The 22,637-nt window shown below is 38.8% G+C and overlaps 1 protein-coding gene across 1 annotated transcript in view; it reads right to left on the minus strand.

Moving 5' to 3' along the window:
* The window catches only part of LOC125342777 (vomeronasal type-2 receptor 116-like), a gene marked incomplete at its 3' end in the record, with an annotated part of 31,917 nt that overhangs the window by 5,569 nt on the left and 3,711 nt on the right, over positions 1-22,637 (minus strand). The window contains exons 3-7 of the mRNA XM_048335088.1: positions 22,249-22,371; positions 5,118-5,157; positions 3,128-3,416; positions 1,241-2,041; positions 184-411 (exon numbers count right to left, since the gene is read on the minus strand). Of these exons, the coding sequence (XP_048191045.1) occupies positions 184-411; positions 1,241-2,041; positions 3,128-3,416; positions 5,118-5,157; positions 22,249-22,371 (1,481 nt within the window). The remainder of the gene's footprint in view (positions 1-183; positions 412-1,240; positions 2,042-3,127; positions 3,417-5,117; positions 5,158-22,248; positions 22,372-22,637) is intronic.

Consider the following 22,637-nt stretch of genomic DNA (forward strand, 5'->3'; position numbering starts at 1 on the left):
CCTCTTTTGTGGTGGTTTAATGAAGATAAGAGTATCACAGGTATTCCTGTTGGGCCTGAATTCAAACCATGACATTCAGAACTGAATAGCTACTATTACAGGAGTCAGTGGTGGCATTCAATCAGGTATACATTTGACTTACTTATATGCTTTTAAAACCATTGTAATTAAATAACAACTCACCCCTGTAGTTCCTATGGCCCACTCTACCAAATCTTCAGATAAAGATAGTTGATGATCATGTAGAGCAAATGGAGAAAACTTTCCTATTTTCACCTTAAGATCAAGACCTTGTGGAAAATTCCAAATGTTCACAATGTCATACTCTGCCTCCATTTTTCTTTTGTCATCTAAAATCACCTGATCTCCAGCAGCATTCTGAAATTGGGTGTTCTTCAGAAAAGGGTGCAGCTACAAGAGACACATCATCTTATGTTGAAGTATATCCCAGTGGTTAGACAGAAAAGCTAAATTAAGAAAAGCTCCTGAGAGGGTTGGGACTCTAGATTCAGATCTGCTGCATCTGTGTCAAGCGTGAGCCCATGCTTGAGCTTGCAATAAAGACTTTCATGTAATTAAAAAAAAAAAGCAAAATGAAAAGAATTAGGAAAGCTCCTGAGTGTCTTTAATCCCTGATTCAGAATTCAAGAAAAGCACAGACACCTGATAAAGCACTCCAGCAGAAAGTCTTTGGAGGAATAAGAATAATTTTCCTGAAAGCTGGTCACACAGCAAAGTGCTAGAAGGTCTCTTTTCAAGAGAAACCTATTTCATTTAAATATGCATAAATGCAGAAATTCTCAGGTGGCTAGAGTTTTCCACAACTAATTCTATGGGTGTCAATAGTTATAGCTTGAGCTTGTTCAAGTTTCAATACCTAAAGGAGAATGAATCTAGATTACTTATGAAAAATATAGATACTTGTGCTCAGCAGGTCATCCTTAGAATCTCATAGGTAAAATGTGATTATACTCCTTTCACACCATTACCTATGTGTATGTCGAGGTTACTAGATACTAGAATAAAGTATAGAAGCATGGAATTGATTTGTTTCTTGCTACTGGCTTGTTTTCCACAAGAGCATATGAGCACATGTGTAGAAAACCTCACAGAAATTTATAGAAATTTAATTTCTTTAGTTTGGAGAACATAACTAAAATATTTAATTTCATGTGGTAAGAAAGTTCTCTAGGAATTGACTGTGCATATTGTGTGTGCCATTCGAAATAGAAGGCCTTACCTGTGCAGGAGAAGGCCCTGTCTGTTTCCTGGATTCTATTGTCTGTACTTCTGTTTGATGTAGAACCATCTCATGGAGAGCCTGGGCCACAGCATACACAGCATTGTATATATTGTAACTGTCTCCAGACATAGTCATGTCAAAAGTGTACCCAGGCAACCAATCCAAGGAGGCCTCATGAGGACAGTTCTCCCATGTCACACAGTCGGACTCAGAATCTGAGCAATTAAAAGAGAGAAACCAGAGCCGAGCAAGGAAAAAGTCTTCAGGGTATTTGGAAGGGCTCACTGCCTTGACAAAATCTGTGAATCCAGAAACATCTGGGTGATGGTGTGCAAAAGCGAGAGGGACATGGAATGAACCTCGCATGAAATATCTCCTCTTCATGGGTAATTCCCACTGTGAGTTCATGATACAAACTTTACCTTTTATTAAATACTGCTCAATAACCTCCATAACATCTAGTGCGTATTCCTTAGCACCGTATATGATGAGGATATTTGCTGAAGATTTGTTAATCTGGTTATACCGTCCCATGGTTTCAGGTGATATGCCATTGTTTGTGAGTACAAGCTCGAAGGCTACACAAACTTTGTTCTTGTCCATCTCTTCTTTCAGTAGATGAAGTATCCACAAGCCATTCTCATCTAGAAAGGTTAACAGTCCCACCCAGTTCCATCTGAAGTAAAGCAGTAGGGAGACCATAGCAGTGGCTATGGACGTGTCTTTTGAGGCCACCTGATAGAGACCAGGGAACTTCCTGCGGTCATTCAGGGCCTGATCAAAAGGCCCAATGGTGAGCTAAAGGGAATGAAAATTGGATGCTCCATGAATGAGAAGATTTCTATCCATCACAATCTCACCCATGATGTATATTAAAAAACCTGTCGAACTAGGTGGCAGGATTTTCTTTTACTTTTTGAAATAACATTAAAAATTTTAATATGTGTGCAACATGTTAATTTGTTATTAAATGGTCTCTTTGTCTTTGTCACTACTTCCAATAAATCATCCTTTTTATTACAATCCCAGCCATATATTCCTAGATCCATTTTCCCATATGTAACTTGAATAGTATTTTGCAACCCATCTATTTCCTATTCATTTATTCCTTTGCACATCTCTTTAACACCTGCACCCTTCAGGCAATATATGCTATATTTGTGTGGTGTTCATTTGTATATTATTTGTTATTTGATTAGACAGATTGTAGCATGGAATTCCTCACTTATGTTTAACCTACTTTATAGGTTAATCAAATATATATACATATATATAACTGATATGTGTTCTATCCTTATATCATATTTCATATTCATATGTTAGATTTAATATTTATATATAAGAAAACAATTGTCTGCTTTGTCTTCCAGAACCTGTCTTACTTCTTTCAACATAATATCTTTCACTTACTGTTGGGAAGGGGTGTGTGTGTGTGCATTTGTGTGTGTGTGTGTCTGTGTGTGTGTGATTGTATATCTTTATTTACTGTCAGAGCTCAATGCAATTTCTTGGATTTTTCTTCAAGACTTGAACCACATGTTAGTTCCTGATTTTTGCAGCGTAATTAGAGATATGTTCCCCAAGTAGCTAGATTTAGAGTTGTGAGACATCAACACCCAGCGAGGCATAACATTGCACTTTAAAGTCATTTTCCATTTCCTGAACTAAAAAAATTATTGATAATTTTTAAAACTCCAAATAGTCCCTTTTTATGCTTTAAATTTTTAACTCTTTTCCAAATGGTTGGAGCATAGATAGCCCATTTTCTTGAATACTTATTCTTTGACATCACAAACTTTAATAGAATCATTAATGCAGTCACTATTTCTCATTCTCTTCTAAACACCTGAAATGGCATGACTTTAGAGACTCCTCGAACTTCACCTGTGGAAACCTGTAGAGGTCCAGCAATGTGCCTATCTGAGCAGATGTTACTCCTGATGGTCCTGTAAGTGCTCCTATAGACGTGTTGCCACTTATACACGAGTAGTTCGGAACCATGTAGCTCCCAAAAAAGCAAATGAAGGAATTTTTAAATACTGTTGGCAATCCGTCTTCAACATTACAGATATCAAATCCCAGAGTCAAGTTATGTAAAAGAGCAGGAGTTTGGTTGATCTCTTCCATAGCAAAAGTCAAGGCCAAAACAAACTGATAGTTCTTGAAGGTAAGCCTGTGTAATTAGCATAGTAATTTCAGAGTATTTGAAACATTGTTTTGATGGACTGAATCCTTGCTTTTTTGCCAAGGAATATGTTAAAACAACACCCATAATGGCAATGGAATGTATATATAGTGTCTAATGGTTGCATATAAAATTAGATAAGAATATGCAGTAATTTCTTATTAAAGAGATTCAGAAAGTTAATTATGCCAAGAATGAGACATTATTTATTTCCTGCTACTTTATGCACCACAGTAAAAACCTCTTGCACACGAAAGACAGAATAGGCTTTCGTGAGACACCAAATATTCTTTTTTTGCCAGCAGAAAATGTATTTTTATTAATTTAGTGACTTAATTTTAATTATTATTGTAGAGGTGATGTAAAGAGGGATTACAGTTACATAGTTGAGATAATGAATAAACAGTACAATCCTTTTTGAACCTGTCTTCCCTTATGTCGTTTTCTCCTGGTATTTTCCTTCTCTTCCTACCCACAAGATATACATTTCATTTTTCATGTACTGTCTAGTGGGCAACACTATTGTACTTGTTCACCATTCTTTAACATTTTATGTACACTGCATTATCCACTCAAATACACACAGGACTAAAGGAAAAGAAAAAAAAACAACAACAATGGCAACTGAAAATGACTGTTTTCCTTGCAGTTCATTTCACAGAGCTTTATTTTCTATGACCATCTGCACATAGCTATTAAGGAATTTTCATCTACTCCTATGCATATAGGCTTTTGGCCTCAGTGTGTGAATGCCTAGAGTTCCATATAATTACCAGAGACACCAAATATTTTTTTGTGTTCTCTTGGAGTAACCACCTCCACCTGTGGCAGGGCAAGGCCAACTAAAAAACCCTCAGTTGAAGAGCATTTTCCCGAAGCAAACTGTCATTTAAGATTCCATAGCAAGCTCTGCTCACAGACGCAACATATTGAACAGCTTCCTGTGCTATTAACTAGGACGAGAGCTCAAATATGAGGTCAGGGAATTTTATTTTCTCTTATCTAACAAAACAAAAGGGATGCATCCAACTCTGAGGACCTCATCTTGGAGAGAGGAGCCTCCAACATGGGGGATGAGGAGAGAATTGTAAGCAAGCTTTAGGTTGCAATGCCAGTTCTAAGACCACCATTGTAAAATGCAATGATAACTACTCTCTTCCTAATATAGTTAGAGTGAGAAACTGGAAAGCAAAAACACAGGGGAGTAAAAATGAGCAAAGTACCTTTCTATCTGACATGTCTGTGAGTATAAAAGTGTGTGTGTGTAAGCACATATATTATTATGAAATCAAAAGCATGTTGTTTTTGGAAGGAAACAATAGAGGAAGCATGGAAATCCAAATGAAAGATGAAGTGATTAAAAAGAATTATTTGTATAGGGTGAAATTTCATAATGGAAGCCTATCATGTTAGTTATGTATTCTTAGGGTGAGAAAATAGTGAGCTTGAAGAAAATCTAATTGAACGTACACATATAGAGGATATGTTGGTAAAGTTTTGTGAAAAGTTGACCACAGTATTACAAAAAGCAATTAATACCATTTGGGGTTTCAGTTCTGCTGATGAAAGGGATAGGCGGCCAGGGGAGAGGAAACAGAGCATTCATCTAGTGTGCATCTAGAGTTCCCTCAGTGTTTTAAAATCCTGAGAACAAAACAGGACATGGAAATAAGATGAGGTGTTACTTACGGCTTGTCTTCATACTTGGAAGCATCGGTGTTAGTGCGATCTGTTCCCAAAGTGTAGAGAGGGAAAAACCCAACAATCCTCACATCTCCATCCATGTGTGCTTGCTGCTTCATGGTGGAAAAGCAGCTAGTGCCTGCCAAGGAATTGACAGGAAGGGGAAACTGGAGAAAAACGAGTAGGAAAATCAAAGGGCACATCCCTGAAGCATCTGCCTAGCTGAAATTCTGGCTGGAAGCGAGACCCACAGTGTCTGGGATGTATAGTCATATATCTTTGTAGGGGTGCACATGTGTCTTTTCATCAACCAAGAGATACACTGTTGTCCATTTTTCCTAGTAGCCCCTTGTGAATCCCCAGGGACAATGTGGAAAACCCTTCTCTGAGGCTCTGCATCTGAGGCCTTGCATCTAGGAGAAAAATATTATTTGGAAAATGTGTTTGCCATTCTCCTTCTTCATCGCAGGTGCTGTGATTTCTCTCAGATCACAGATAGTGAGGCTCCAGGGATGAAGTTATTTTTGATATATATGGCTTCACATCTGTGTCCAGAAACTTTTTTCATGAAAGTCATTTGGGATGAAGCAACTGGATTACATCAGAGGCTTCATGGAAATGGCCAGAAAACAATCAACGTCAGTGAACTATCAAACAAAGTTCTTAGTACATTGTATCCACAGGGTCAGTTCTCACAGGCAATGTCCATTCCAGCCACCATATATTACTGGTCGATTGAAGCAGGGTTCAATAAGAATTCCATGTGAACAGCCCACCACAATTTCACACAGTTACTAATGCTTAAGGAAGCAGCAAAGCCGCCAAAACCTGCAAGTTCACTTCAAAAATTTAATGTCCTTGCATAAATTGAGTTGCACATTTCCATTCTGCACTTTTATCTTCTAACAGGTCATGTATACTGGACTTTATAACATAGATCAAGTTATTCCCCTGATATACTTGTTTGAAAACATGTAGTGATGGATGAAATTCCTCTTTAGCATAAGGCTTAATCAATATTGAAACCAAGCCTATGTTTTCTGCTTGTTAAAATCTATTAGACACAAATTCCATGCAGACTTTATTGACCTTGGAGAAGACAGCTGTGTCAGGGCTTTGAACACACTCTGTGTGCCTGCAGTGTTGGGTGTGTATTATGGTACACTTGTTCATTGTCATACAGTGGCTATCACAAAATCTTTATCACAGTATACAGGAATGATGTGGCAGTATAAGAAATTTAAAAATGAAGGAGAAAAAAAATCATATCCAATGCGATTGATAGTGGTCTATTATACCTGTCTATTCATCTATTGTACAGCATTTTATCACTAAATTTATAGATTCTAGGTAGCATATATAGAGAGAGGACTTCTTGAGACATGCACATATATGCATGCAATGAGCCTTAGCCTCACAATGAAATAGTTTTGCTTATTATCACAAATATATGTCTTGTGGAACAGACATACAGATTTCCCTCATGTGTCCATGAAATTAAATTCCTGTGATTTGTGTGTAAGTGCTCTTTTCTTCATTTTTGGCAGTGTTTGCTATTAGTCTTCTTGATGATAGATACTGTCACTGAAGTGAGGTAAAATTCTGTGTCATTTGGCTTTGCATTTTCTTTCTGCCAAAGATGTTTAGTATATCTTTGTATAATTTTTTGAAATCTTTTTATACTTATGTGAGCCATGTGTACGCCCGTTTTTTTCTATTTCCGGGAGTTTATTTTAATAATTATTATTTTGTATGATTATATGTGCATGGGCATTGCACCTAGCTTTTCTTTAACCAAAATTCTTTATTTCCAACTTTCTTCAAAGTTGGAGTGAAATCGCAGTGCCTGTCAGCTTCACAAAATGATCATTCCCTCTTCAGTGAGGGAGATAAACAATCACTATTGGTTGAAGTGATGGCAAAAGTTATTACTGCCCTTGGCTTCACAGCTTGCATCAAAATTTAAGAAGCATTTCTTTTCATTTTGAAAATCATGATAATTTTCAGAGATATTTGTTGGTGTATGCTTCAAGGACCAAGGATAGATTTTACAAGGATTTTATATTTGTTTCATTTACTTATATTTTTGTACTGGTCTAGGGCTTGAATTCAGGGCCTTGGCATGGTCCCGGAGTTTTTTTTTTAAATTTATTTATTAATTAAATTTTCTTGACAAGGTGTGGTGCAAAAGGGGTACAGTTACATAATACGGCAGCGTGTATTTCTGGTGATATCTTACACCTTGTTTGTCTTTCCCTTCCCTAGATCAGGTAGACATATATATAATACCCAGTGTACCAAAAACATATACAGTAGCTACCTGGCATACCCCAAAGGAAATTCACCTAGAACTTTAAATATAACATCAACAATAGAATTTGCTTATCCTTGTCTTATATGATCATACATACATAGCTTTAGAGCTATTGTGATCCACTGAGAGGTCTATTTTTGACCTTTTTATGTTTAGTAGTGGTTTGGTTTTAGTTACATAATGTGAGGTTGCTGACCCAAACCTGTAGGAAATACAGTTGGACAAGAAGTCTTTTGTTTCGCAGACCTGGTCTCTACTGTCTCCCTTCCCCCTACCTTAACAGTCATATATCAAGGAGACCATGGCCCTTTGTTTTCTGGGTTCTAGGCTTGTCTCACTGAACGTTATTTATTCAAGTTCTGACCATTTCCCTGAGAATACCAATAATGGCATCATTTCTAATCGCTATGTAGTATTCCATTGTGTATAGGTGCCACATTTTTTTGATCAATTCATCTGTAGATGGGCATCTGGGTTGTTTCCATATTTTGGCTATTATGAATTGTGCAGTGATAAACATGGACATGCAGATGCCTTTTTTTATATCCTGAGACCTGTTGTTCAGGATAGATGCCTAGGAGTGGTATGGCTGGGTCATAGGTAGGTCTATGTTGAGCTTTTTGAGGAACTCCCATACTGTTCTCCAAAGTGGTTGTACTAATTTGCACCAACAATGGAGAATGGTTCCTCTTTCCCCACATCCCCTCCAGCATTTGTTGTTGCCTGAGTTCAGAGTATAGGCCATTCTACCTGGAGTGAGGTGGTATTTCAGGGTTGTTTTTATTTGTGTTTCCTTTACTGCCAGGGATGTTGAACATTTTCTCATATGTTTCTGTTCCATTTTATCTCTTTCCTTGTGAAGTCTCTCTTTAGTTCCTTTGCCCCTTTCATAAACGGTTTACTGGGCTTGGACTGGGTTAGTTTTTTTGAGTTCTCTGTAGATGATGGATATTAGGCCTTTGTCTGTTGCTGTGCTGGTAAAGATCCTTTCGCATATGGTTGGCTGTCTTTCTAGTTTGGTGGCTATGTCTTTAGCTGTGCAGAAACTTTTTATTTTGTAGTAGTCCCATTTGTCGAAACTCTCCCCTATCTGTTGTGCCCCTGGGACTCTATTCAGGAAGTTTCTTCCTGTGTCTATAAGTTCTAGCATCTTTCCTATTCTGTCTTTCAGTAGTTTCAAGGATTCAGGTCTCATGTTGAGGTCCTTGATCCATTTTGAGTTGATCTTGGTGCATGGTAATAGGCTAGGGTCTACTTTGAGTTTTCTACATATGGCTGCTCAGTTTTCCCAGCACCAGTAGTTGAAGAGGCTATGTTTTGTCCATTGTATGTCTTTAGCTCCTTTGTCGAATATCACCTGACTGTAAGAGTGTGGCTTTATTTCGGTGTTTTCTATTCTTTTCCATTGGTCATCAGGTCTGTTTTCCTACCAATAACACGCTGTTTTTATTATGATGGCTCTACAGTTCAGCTTGAAACCTAGTATTGTGATACCTCTGGCACTGCTTTATTTTGCCTAGAATTTCCTTGGCTATTCTAGGTCTTTTGCTGTTCCATATGAATTTATGGGCTGCTTTCTCTATTTCAGTGAAGAATGTAGCTGGGATCTTGATGGGGATTGCATTGAATTTGTATAACTATTTGGGCAATATGGCCATTTTCACTATATTGATTCTGCCTACCCATGAGCATGGGAGGTATTTTGATCTCCTTGTGTCTACTTGGATTTCCCTTTTTAGATTTTTATAGTTCTCATTAAATATGTCATTCACATCTTTAGTAAGGTTGATCATTAGGTAATTTATTCTGTTTTTAGCTATTGTAAATGGTATTATTTCCATAATTTCCTTTCTGCTTGTACATTCCTGGTGTACAGAAAAGTTGCTGACTTATGTGGATTGATTTTTTATCCTGTATCTTTGCCAAAATAGTTTATTAGGTGTAGGAGTTTGGAGACTGAGTATTTTAGGTCCTTCAGATATAAGATCATGTCATCTGCGAATAGGGATAGTTTGATTTCTTCTTTGCCGATGTGGATCCCTATGATGCACTCCTCTTACCTTATTGCTATGGCTACGGATTCCAGCACTATGCTGAAAAGAAGTGGGGAGATTGGGCATACTTGTCTTGTTCTTGAGTTAGGGGGAATGGTTTTAGTTTCTCCCCATTTAATACGAAATTATCGGTTGGTCAGTTGTATATGGCTTTTATTGTTTTAAGGAATGTTCCATGTATTGCTGTTCTCTCCAGAGCTTTTAATAAGTATGGATGTTGTATTTTGTCAAAGGCTTTTTGGGCATCGACATAGATAACAATGTGATTTCTGGTTTTAGCTCTGTTTATGTGGTGAATTACATTAAATGATTTACGGATGTTGAACCATCCTGGTGTCAGTGGGATGAAGCCTACTTGGTCATGATGTATAATTTTCTTGATCAGTTTCTGGATCCTGTTAGCTAATATTTTATTGAGGAGATTTGCATCTGTGTTATTAGTGATATTGGTCTGTAGTTCTCTTTTTTTGTTGGGTCTTTGCCTGGTTTGGGGATGAGTATAATATTGGCTTCATAGAATGAGTTTGGATTTCTCCCTCTGTTTCTATTTTGCGGAAGAGTTTGCGGAGTATTGGTATTAGCTCCTCACTAAAGGTTTTATAGAATTCATTTATGAATCCATCTGGGCCGGGGACGGGACTTTTCTTTGTTGGGAGGCTCTTGATTACCCCCTATATCTCGTTCTTTTCTTTTTTCTGTGTGTGCCAATCCTGGGCCTTGGACTCAGGGCCTGAGCACTGTCCCTGGCTTATTTTGCTCAAAGTTAGCACTCTACCACTTGAGCCACAGCGCCACTTCTGGCCATTTTCTGTATATGTGGTGCTGGGAAATTGAACCCAGGACCTCATGTATATGAGGCAAGCACTCTTGCCACTAGGCCATATTCCCAGCCCTCATTTGAAGTTATTGGTTTATTTAGTTGATTTATTTCTTCTTGATTCAGTTTGGGCAGGTTATACTTCTCTAAGAATTGATCCATTTCTGTAAAATTATTATTTTTTAGTGAGTAGAGGTTCTGGAAATACTTCCTTATGACTGTTTGAATATAGTGTGCATTTGTTGTAATTTTTCTGTTTGCTTCCCTGATTTTATAGATGTGAGTCTCTTCTCTTCTTTTTTTGTAAGTGTTGCAAGGCATCTGTCAATTTTATTTATTTTCTCAAAGAACCAGCTTTTAGTTTTATTTATTTGTTGAATAGTCTTTCTATTTTCAATCAGATTTATCTCCTCTTTAATTTTGTGATCTCTTTCCACCTCATCATTTTAGATTCGATTATTTCTTGTTTCTCCAGATGCTTTGGTTTCATCGTGAAGTTATTCTCATGCTCTGCTTCCATTTGTTTAATGTGAGTGCTGAGGGCAATGATCTTGCCTCTCAGCACTGCTTTCGCTGTATCCCATAGGTTTCTTTGTGATGTATTTTCATTGTCGTTGTGGCTTATGAATTGGTTAATTTCATCCTTAATTTGGTCTGTGACCCAAGTGTTAGATAACAGTGAAGGCTTTAGTCTCCAAGTATTTGTAGAGCCTCTGTGGTATCCTTTGTTACTGAGTGACCTTGATTCCACTGTGATCAGATATAATACATGCGATGACATCAACACTCTTGTATTTGCTGAGGTTCTTTGTGTGGGCTATGACGTGATCTATTTTGGAGTATGTTCCATGGGCTGCTGAGAAGAATGTGTATTGGGTCCCTGTATGGTGAAAGACTCTGTACAGATCTATCAGATCCATTTGGGATACGGTATTACTTAAGTCTACAGCTCCCTTGCTAATCCTCTGTGTGTTGGATTTGTCTCTTGGAGAGAGTGGAGTATTAAAGTCTGCCACTATGATTGTGTTTGGGTCTCTCTTCTTCTGTAGTTCTGTGAGACTTTGTTTGACAAATTTAGGGCCTCTTTTGTTCCGTGAGTATAAATTTATTAGTGTGATGTCTTGATTCTGCATTTTTCCTTGTATTCAAATGTAGTGTCCTTCTGTGTCTTTTTGAGTTGATTTTAATGAGAAGTCCAGCTTGCCTGAAATCAGGATGGCTACTCCTGACATTTTGGTAGGTGCGTTTCCTTGGAAGTTCTTGTTCCACACTTTTATTCAGAGCCTGTTATAGTCCCTTGCAGTCAGATGGGTCTCTTGAAGACCACAGATAGCAACTTTTTGTTTACGGATCCACTCTGTCAGTCTGCTCCTCTTTATCGGAGAGTTTATACCAATTATATTCATAGAGATCAGGGATAAGTGTGTTTTTTCCCTTCCATTTTCCTGTTAGGCTGTTTTTCCTCTACCTTTTTTCTTGTCTTTATTGAGCTGCTCTTCCTGTTGGGCTCTGTCTATTGTAGTTTCTATCTGTTTCAGTCTGGGGGACCTGTACATTTTCTGTTGAGTTGGGTTCCCTTCTTAGAATTCACTGTAAGGCTGTTTTTTTTATTGACATATTTCTTAGGTCCTCTTAGCCATGGAAAGATTTGGTATTTCCCTCAAAGGTAAATTCTAAGTTTGCTAGATATCTCGTTCTGGTTTGGCGATTGTTGTCCTGGAGGCCTTGGATTGTGTTCTTCCAGGCTCTTTGCGTGTTGTAGGTTTGTGTGGAGAGGTCTTCCATGATTCTCATCTTTTTTCCATTGTAATACAGCTCTTTATTCATTTTGGCCGCAGTCAAAATTTGCTCTTTATTCTTGAGATCTGAGGTCTTGATAATTATGTGCCTAGGCCAGGATTTCTTAGGGTCTGGTCTGCCAGGCATCCTATAGGCTTCTGTTATTTGGGTGAAGTCCCTTGTGAGATTGGGAAAGTTTTCTGCAATAACCCTTTTGAAAATATGTTGTATCTCTCTGCTCTGGTACTCCTCTCCTTCATCTATTCTAATAATATGTAGATTATATCTCTTGTCCTTGTCCTCTAGATCTTGTACTAGTCAGCTCTGGAGTTTGACAGTGTCTTGGAATGTGGTAATTTTCTGGTCCTTATTAGCTGCAACGTCATCCAAAAGAGAGATTCGGGATTCGATATGATAGATTCTTTGTGATGTGGCTTTGAGTGTGGTGTTCATCGATGGCAATGAGCTGTATATGGTTCCCAGATCAGCTCTGATTGTGGTGATTTCTTCTTTTAATTATTTGTGTTTTGAATGTATTTTTGTCCTGCATTTTGTTTCCCAGAATGTTCAGGTTTTCTTTAACGGAGGAGTAGACTGTATACATTTTTTCTTCCATTTCATTCTTGGATTCCTGAAGGTACTTCTAGACTTCCATTGTAAGCTCCTGTATCTGTTTTCTGAATTGGGTCCAAGGCTTTCGATCATGTCTTCTATCTTAGTCTCATTTATTTTTTTATTCTCCATCTCCTCCTCGGTCTTACTACTTCTTGGAGCTGGCAAGTTGGCTTGACCTTTCATGAAATTTGTAATATTTCTTTGCGATGTACACATCTGGAGATCTGTACCTCTAGGTGGCGACCTTGACTTGGTTTTCTGCTGGTTCCTGCTGTTCTGTTCATGGGGCCTTGTTTGTGTCCTGGCTGTGGGTTTGAGTTTGGCTGTTGAGCTTTACTGCCCAATGCGTGAGCGTGACCGTCTTGGTTGTTGACGCGGCGGTCACCATCACTGCACTTGGGGGTGGGTAGGTTCTGTATCTTCCTCTGCAGGACTGTGCTCTGCTACTGTATTGTGCTGACCCTTGTGTGCCCCTGTTGGGGGTTTGTGGGTTGTTGATTCAGCATGGTGTGGAGACTTTTCTCTTCTTTGATTCTTTTTTTTTTTTTTTTTTGGCCAGTCTGTGCCTTGGACTCAGGGCCTGAGCACTGTCCCTGGCTTCTTCCCGCTCAAGGCTAGCACTCTGCCTCTTGAGCCACAGTGCCGCTTCTGGCCGTTTTCTGTATATGTGGTGCTGGGGAATCGAACCTAAGACCTCGTGTATCCGAGGCAGGCACTCTTGCCACTAGGCTATATCCCCAGCCCTTCTTTGATTCTTTTCCCACTAGTTTCTGTGAGTCAAGAGAGATCACCTCTCAGATTGAGAGGTGCTGCAGAGGGGCGGCTCTCCTATCTGTGCGAAGTGTTCCTGTCAGAGCAGGTGTTGCTGTTGAGGGGTGGCCTGCCCACCTGCGCAGAGTGCGCATATTATAGCAGGCGCAGTTGCTGAGGGGGAAGCATGCCCACTTGTGCACTCCCGCGGGGGTTTGGGCAGGAGACCCTGCTGCTGGAGGGCTAGCACGCTGAACCCGGATAGCCCTCTGGGGGGCACGTGCATGTGTGTTCTAGTGTTTCTTTTGGGGGCATACTGCCCCGAGTTGTTGGAAGATGCTAGTGCCCTCTCGCAAATCTACTGTGGGGGCAGTATGTGTGGTCCCCAGCAGGTTTCAGTGTGTGGATGTGGGTTGGTACCCACAAACTCTGGGCCTCCGCTGTGAGGTAGGGGGAGTGTCTTAAGGCCCAGGTGTCCGTGCTGGGATGGTATTGCACACCAGCAAGCCTGTGTTTGTTGGTCAAGAAGTCCGCGTGAGTTTTGGGAAACTGTCTCATGTCTCCACTAGTCCAATATTCACAAAACTATTTCATCAAAATTTCTGCATTTCCATAAGTTATTCCACTTCATCAACATAGAAGCGATTTAAGTAGAAATAATTAAACAAAAACTTCCCCCAAAAGACGAATAAAATCTAGATAAAACTCCTTTTTCCTCTCTGAGTCATTAATTTCTTAGGAAATAAAAATAAAACAAAAATATTCTACCCATTGATTATAGAACTATTGTATTTACTCAAACATGGAAAGGCTCAAACTCATACAATCGTGGTGGCTGACGAAAATGGGACTTAAATTTTAAGAAAATAAAAGCTGATGTATTGAAAATGCAGACCTTGGACACCTCTTTGTCACCTAGCCAAAGAAGAGTGTGATATTATACTGGAACTAAATTAAAAAGTGTGGCTAATTTATCATATCTAGTAGCACTTTGATAAAGAACAACAACTACTAGGGGACAGATTAAAACTGGCACCCACCCAGTGGCTCACACCTATTATGCTATCTCCTCAGGAGAATGAGATCTGAGGATTTCAGTTCAAAGCCCAAATGGACAGAATAGTCTGTGAGACTCTTTTCTCCAGTTATTCTCCCAGAAGTCTGAAGTGAATATGTGGCCCAAGTAGTAGAGTACTAGCCATGGGCAAATAAAAAAAAAGCTCATGGACAGTAAACAGTCCTTGAGTTCAAGCTGCAAGATTGGCACTAAAAAAAAAAAAGAAATTAAAGGAAGAGCTCTGTGCACTTTGTGTGTAGGCATTCACAAAGAGTGAGGCCAATGGAAGATATTCTTAGGAGAAGATCACAAAGGCACAATAGTTGTTTGCACCTTATCACATAAAATTGCTATTTACTGAAATAAATTCAAGTAAATGTAAACAAAGTTTTAGGAATTTTTTTGGTTGCTGTTTTTGTCTTCTTTCCTTTGGTTCTTGTTCATTCAGTCATTGTGTTTATGAGTGTAAGTGGGGGAACAGACATGGAGGGATCAAGGGTAAAGAAATGAAGTGGTAGAACTTGATGGAAACTATGTTGAAAAGGACGAATAAAAATTGTGGTTGGGCAGAAATGAACCCACAGGACTATGCCTACTTAATCTTTGATAAAGGAGCTAAAAATATAGTCTGGAAGAAAGTCAGCCTCTTTAACAAATGGTGCTGGCAAAACTGGTTCAACACATGCAACAAACTAAATCTAGATCCTTATATATCACCCTGAGCCAAAATCAATTCCAAATGGATCAAAGACCTAGCAACTAATACAGATACCCTGAAAACACTAAAGGAAGGAGTAGAAGAAACACTTGGGGTCCTTGACACAGGACAGAACTTCCTTAAAATAGACCCAGAAATGCTACAAATCAAAGAAAGGATGGACAAATGGGACTGCAACAAACTGCAGAGCTTCTGCACGGCAAATGACATAGCTCACAAGATAAACAGAAAGCCCACAGATTTGGAACAGATCATTACTGGCCATACAACGGACAAAGGCCTCATATCTAAAATATATGCAGAACTAAAATAATTACATTCCTCCAAAACAAAACCGCTAATAACCAATAGCCCCCGTATCAAGTGGGCTAAAGACTTACAAAGAGACTTCTCTGATGAGGAAATGATAATGGGCAAGAGACATATGAAAAAGTGCTCTACATCACTAGCCATAAAAGAAATGCAAATGAAAACAACATTGAGGTTCCATCTCACCCCAGTAAGAATGTCCTATATCAAGAAAACAACAATAACAAATGTTGGAGGGGATGTGGCCAAAAGGGAACCCTCCTTCATTGTTGGTGGCAATGTAAACTGGTTCAGCCACTCTGGCAAGCAGTATTGAGATTCCTCAGATGGCTAAACATAGAGCTTCCCTATGACCCAGCAGCCCCACTTTTGGGCATCTACCAAAAAGACCACAAACAAGAACACACTAAAGCTACCAGCACAACAATGTTCATCGCAGCACAATTTGACAAAGCTAGAATTTGGAACAAACCCAGTTGCCCCTTGGTAGATGAATAGACTCTGTGTGTTGGCATACTGGTGATTTGAACACTTCACACACTGCTCAATGTCTGGTGAGGATGTCAAGTAACAATTATTTATTTTTATTTTCAGTATTTAATAGCAAATTCGAATGTCCCTATATAGCGTTACTTCTGATATGTCAATCCTTCCTGCGTAAGTGAAATCGTACCATAGATCATCACACATATTCAGTATTATTGTTATGTCTTCATTATGTTCTGAAACTCAAACACACATTCTCTTTTTTTCAGGGTGATAAGTTTCTTTCTTTTTTTTTTTTACTTACAGTTGCTATCACACAGTATGTCTTGTCATTACTAGTATCCTAGAAATAATTTCCTGCATCTCTTCCTGCTGTCTTATTATACATCTTAAACCCCACATTCAAATGGGTGGATAGTACAGCTTGCACTTTCCCGTAGGTCTCAGTGCAGTATAAATAGGATCCCTGTGGCCCTTCCTTGTACTTGTACTTGTTACTCCTATTCACTTGTGGGCAACAGAGATTCATATCGTTTTTGAAGCTAGGGTCATGATATTGACAGCACTTCTACCTGCTTCTTAACATCATACCCACACTAGGGCACTTGCTGACATAACTATGCATGATCTTTTTTTTGTGTGGACTCAAGATAATTTTGGGAAAATGGACATATTGTCCTTGAAAAGATTTTGACCATAATATAATAAAAATTAACATTATACTACTGAGAAGTTGAATAAACTATGGTATGACGAAGTAAAATTGAATAGTGTAGGACATGCATACAACACAGTAGAAAACAATCGTATATATAATTCAGAGCCCATGGTTTGGTTTTTGTTATTGTTATTGTTGTTGTTTTCCCTAAGGAGCTGTCTCACCCATTGCTGCCATTAAATTAATAAGTACAGGAAGGAAGAATTTGATTTTGTAATCCTATTGTGCAACAGTTTGCACTGACCTGCATGAATTTGGGAGACATTTGAAGGTAGTAGCGCTTCCTCCCTAAGCCATGAACTTACCTGTCCCCTTAGCCACCTCATCCTCTGACAAGGAGTACAATCAAAGCAACAGGCAGCATTTCCCTCCTGGGGGATTTTCGGAATCCAGGACCACAACTCTCATTGCAGACAGAGTGGGGAGGCTGAGGAAAATCGGATATTTTTGTGTAACTATTCGGACTTTTACCCAAGAGTCATAAAATTCCGTTGTTTTAGAGAATGGGATTATTATGCATAGTACTTGTGTGCATCTAATTCCAATGGGTTAATTGAATGGTGTTATAGATTCCACATCACTTGATGGCTGAATGATTATGTGCTTTATCTTTGATCTGCGTTCAACTGAACTGTTGAGAAGTTTGAGACCCTTCTGTTTGTTTCTTTTTTTCCCAAACTATTTTATTGTAAGGGTTATGTAAAGAGGGCTTAAAGTTACATAAGTATAGAAATGAGAAGTGTGAGACATTTAAAAGCCGACATTACAGGTGAAAAAAGTAAATACTAGTGCCAGCCCAATGTAGAATTAATCCTTGAATTAATTTCAGTAAATATTTGTTTTCTATTCATATTTAGCCAGAGCCAGTCACCAGCGAAAAGGAAATCTTGAATGAGGGGGGACAGGAAAAAGAGAAGGAAAAATACAAGACAAGAGAAAAAAGACAAGAGACAAAAATGGGGTTGGGAGGTCTGCAACTTAAGATTGTATCTCAAGACTGAAGCCCGGATTATTCTTAACTTCCAGCTTATATGCAGTTTTGGAGCAAGGGAATAGCAAAGGGTTGCTAAAATTCAAGAACACAAAGAGGCATTGAAGTTTGCAACATTTGATGGCAGTAAACAAAGGATGAGGTTGATTAGCATAGGAATGTACTCCAGTGGACATATTAAAGCAATTCCAGGTAGGGTCAGAGATACTAGTAAAAAAATGTCCTTGTACTTAGCATATCCTTGTGATAGCAACACAGCCAGAGATCAAAGTGAGAATAACTGCTGGCTCCACTCCCGATATAATCTTTGAAATGGTTAAGGGCAAACAGAAGGAATTTAAAGGAATACTGTTAGGTAAAGCCCAGATCTCCCTTTTATGGGGTGATGTGAACCTCATGTCTATCGTATATTCTGCATACTTTTCCAGTGTCCATGTGGTGACCATTTTCTCACACAGGTGTGTACAATGATTCCTTTCCCCAAACATGCCTAAGTAGTAGGCTAACAAATGATTGAATGAAACCTCCACAGGAGGAAGCAAAATAGACCTTTCAACCCCTTAAAGTGAGACCTGGGGTACTTTCTCACAGTGTTAGCATACCAGTAAGAAACATGCAATATGTTTTCTGTTGATTGAGAATAACTGAATCAACATTTACAAATAAATGAGTTTTGTTTTTTTTTTACGTTGGTGCTGATTTTGTGGCTTGAACTCAGGTCTGGGCACTGTCAGTGAGCGGTTTTCCTCAAGTTAGCACTCTACCAACTGAGGCACAGCTCCACCTGAGCTTAGTAATAGTTAATTGAGGTAAGAGTCTCTCAGAATTTTGTGCTAGGTTTGGCTTTAAACTAAAGTGTAATCTTGGATCTGAGGATGTCAGCTTCTGAGTGGATAGCTGAATTACTGGCAAGAGCCACCAGTACCCAACCATGCTGTTTTGCTGATGCGATGAAGGCAAACCTCTCAAGTATTACTGTTTGGACTATCTTCAAACCATGATATTCAGATCTCAGCCACCTTAAAATCTATTACAACAGGAGTAAGTTGTTGGCATCCAATCAGGAATACATTTTTTTCCTTTGGCAGTCCTGGAGCTTGAACTCAGGGCCTGGGAGCTGCCCCTGAGCTTCTTTTCCTCAAGGGTAGCACTCTGCCACTTGAGTCACAGTGCCACTTCCAGCCTTTTCAGTTTATATGATAGTGAGAAATCCAGCCCAGGACTTCATGCATGCTACCACTAAGCCCCATTCCCAGCCTTCAATCAGGCATACATTTTAAAGGTGAATTTTGATTACTCATTTGTCCTTAATGGCATTACAATTAAAGCCCAAACACCTCTGTAGTTGCTATCGACCACTCTACCATATCTTCAGAGAAAGGCAGTTGATGACCATGTAGAGCATATGGAGAAAACATTCCCACTTTCACCTCAAGTTGAAGACCTTCGGAAAAATTCCAAATGTTCACAATGTCATAGTCTGCCTCCAAATTTCTTTTCTCATCCAAAATCACTCGATCACCAGTGGGATTGTGAAATTGGGTGTTCTTCAGATAAGGGTGCAGCTAAAAGAGGCACATCATCTTATGTTGAAGTATCTTCCAGAGTTAAGACTGAAAACTTGATCTAAGAAAGCTCAACGTCTCATTAAATCTCTTATTTATAATTTAAGAATAGAATAGGCATCTAATAAAATATCCCAGAAGGAAATCTTTGTAGGAATAAAAATAATCTTTCTGGGTCCTGGTTGCTCAGAAAGGAGTGAGAAGGCCTATTGTGAGGAGAAACTAATTCTACATATAATCATGAATGAAGCAATTCTCAATTGCCAAAGCAACATATTGCCAAAGCCACTAATTTTATGAATGACTCTAGTTTGGGCTTGTTATATTTTTAATACCATAGTAGAATGGAACTTGGTCATTTATGAAAATTCTGGGTAATTCTGTTCACCCAGATCTGCTTTACCATTACATAACAAACTCATAGGTTAAAAGTGAAGTTACAGTTTCCAAAGCATCAGTGATATATGTGGAAGTGATTTGTAACTGAAAATCTTTGCAGAACATGGAATTCATTTCATCCTTGTCACTGTGCTGCTTTGTTTTAGAGTGCTTACTGGAACTGAAAAATAAATTTAGGCAGTGAGGGAATGGAAAATATCAAGCTGAGATGTCAGGGCCAGAGAAATTAAGCTTGAAAATTCATTTATTCATTGGAGAATGGCAATGTTGGAAGAAAAGAACGTGCATTTTTTAAGTGATAGTATCAAGCATATAAAACTCAGAGATGACCTCTGAGCTTGAGATTCATGCTTGAAACATGGTTTTTAATTGCTGCTTCCCTGTGGTAGAAGTTATATTAGTTAATTTGTTATTAAAACTCATTTTTTTAATTTAATGTAAGGAAAGAGCCTTTAAAGCCAGTGCTTTAAAAGGTCCCATGTATGAGTATACATTTTCATTGCTTGTTTTTACCTCGGTAAACATTTTTTCATAAATGACATGAGAGCTATAGGCTTCTCATTTCAGAGTTGAGTTTAAAGCTATTTTCATAAGTAAATTACTTATTCTCCTCTATTTCATTCATGCACTTTTATAAAACAAACTGTATAAAAGAAACTAGCCAGCTCTTCATGCAGATCTTTTACAACACAGGGGTAGATTTTCACAATCACTGCTGAATTTCTTTAGTAGAAAAATCCATATAATAGGACAGATTTTGGTTCCAAGTGTACTATGGATTCATCACAATAAAACTCATTCTTAATATAATTTGTATTAATTCAAGAATGAAAACATTTTTAACTCCCAAAAACATGGTTTTGTTGAAGTTTACATAAAGATTGCAGATACCTCAAGAAATTCAAGCTACCTGGGCTAGTGCCTCATATTTCTAATCCTATCTTGTCATGAGGCTGAAATCCTAGGGTCTTGTGTCAAAGGCAGTTGTGAAAGAAAACTGCATGACACTCGTATCTGCACTTATCCAACATAAAGCCCTAAGTGAGGTGTGGCTCAAGTGGTAAACCATCAGCCTTTTGGAGAAAAGACAACCAAGAGGTGAAAGCTAGCCAAACACTGGTGGCTCATACCTGTAATCCTAGCTCCTTCAGAAAGACGAATATGAACAGGAGAAATTTCACATATGAGAGAGAAAAAAAATGATGTCAGACATCATAAAATGGCAATAAATAGAGTGGATGACTATTATCAAAGTATGTGCTATGTGGGGCGAAACTGAAATACGAACCCGAGAGTTGGCACACGTACCATATTGTATTAATGTGTAGAAACATTTTAGGAATATCACTGGATGATGAGTTGAGCCAAATCTCTCACCTACTGATGATATCTGATTGCATTGGCTGTGTATCTACATGCTAACCCTCATGGATAAATACTGCTATCTGTCATCAAGACTGTGCATAATATTTTACCGACCCCAGACAATACTGCTTTTTATATCTGTAGGTCCTTCAGAAATATTCACTTGTTTACATTGTAATACTCACTGTGTCTATTGCAGCACATGAACACAAGTATTCAAACATACATTGAGACACTAAGAAAGACCCGGGTATAAGAAAAAAGAAGACACAGGTGCCCGTGTTGTAGCCTTAGCTACTCGCAAGGCTGAGATCTGAGGATCATGTTTTGAAGCCATCTTGGGCAGAGATGTCTGTGGGACTCCTATCTTCATTTAACAACTAAACACTGCCAGATATGGAGTTGTGGCTCAAGTGGTATAGCAGTAGTATTGACAAAATTAGCTCACAGAGAGTGCTCAGGATAAGGACATCTATCTTCTATAGCAGGGAAGAGGCTTGTAATGTGGGCAGCCAGTGTAGTTACATTGTCACATAGAAGCAATGACATTTGTTTTTGCAATAGGTATCAAATAGGCTGCCAGATATTTTAAGTTTTGTAGAGCTACTTTTCATTTCTTTTCTTTGTTTATGTTTTTTATATAGGCATTGATGAGTGGCACCATTTGGTGCAAACAAAACTTCTAGGAAATGCTTGTGCATAAGCAAAGCAAAATATATCATAAGCAGATAAACTTCTCCCATAAGAGATCATTGATAATGCTTGGTAACTCTTGGATTGTGGAGTATAACTGACATAAAATAAATTATTCAGACCATAGTTAGAAAAACAGAAAATACTGCTCTCTCTCTACATACACACACACACACACACACACACACACTCACACACACAGAGAGACAGACAGAGAAACAGACAGACAGAGAGACAGACAGAGATAGAGACAGAGAGAGAAAGTTCATCATATTTGAATCCAAGTTTAGGCTTTGTCCTTGATTGGCTAGAACTCTACCACTTAAGCAATAGTTCCCCTTCCAAATTTTGATGAGTTAATTGGAGATAAAATTCTCACAGATTTTCATTCCTGGGCTGGCTTCAAACCTCGATCGTCATATATCAATGTTCTGAGTAGGTAGAGTTACAATCATGAGCCACCAACCTAAACAAAGAATTATTATCTATGTTCTCAAAATAGGTTACCAAAAATAATCTTCTCCGACTTCTGGCTGGTGGGAATGTAAGTGGGTCTGCAGGCTTTTAGCACAGAATCCCTGACACAGATTCCATATTGCTTGTAATAATATTCACCCTCTGCAATGACACCTGAGATGCAGGAAATACATGGATGCAGGAATAAAGTGATGAGGTTACAGCCCTGGTAAAGAGAAGATAAATGGGGCTGTGGATCTGGCCTAGTGGCAAGAGTGCCTGCCTCATATACATGCGGCCCTGGGTTCGAATCCCCAGCACCACATAGACAGAAAATGGCCAGAAGTGGCGCTGTGGCTCAAGTGGCAGAGTGCTAGCCTTGAGCAAAAAGAAGCCAGGGACAGTGCTCAGGCCCAGAGTCCAAGCCCCGGGACTGGCCA

Source organism: Perognathus longimembris, chromosome 27, assembly GCF_023159225.1.
Source record: "Perognathus longimembris pacificus isolate PPM17 chromosome 27, ASM2315922v1, whole genome shotgun sequence".
Lineage (NCBI taxonomy): Eukaryota > Metazoa > Chordata > Mammalia > Rodentia > Heteromyidae > Perognathus > Perognathus longimembris.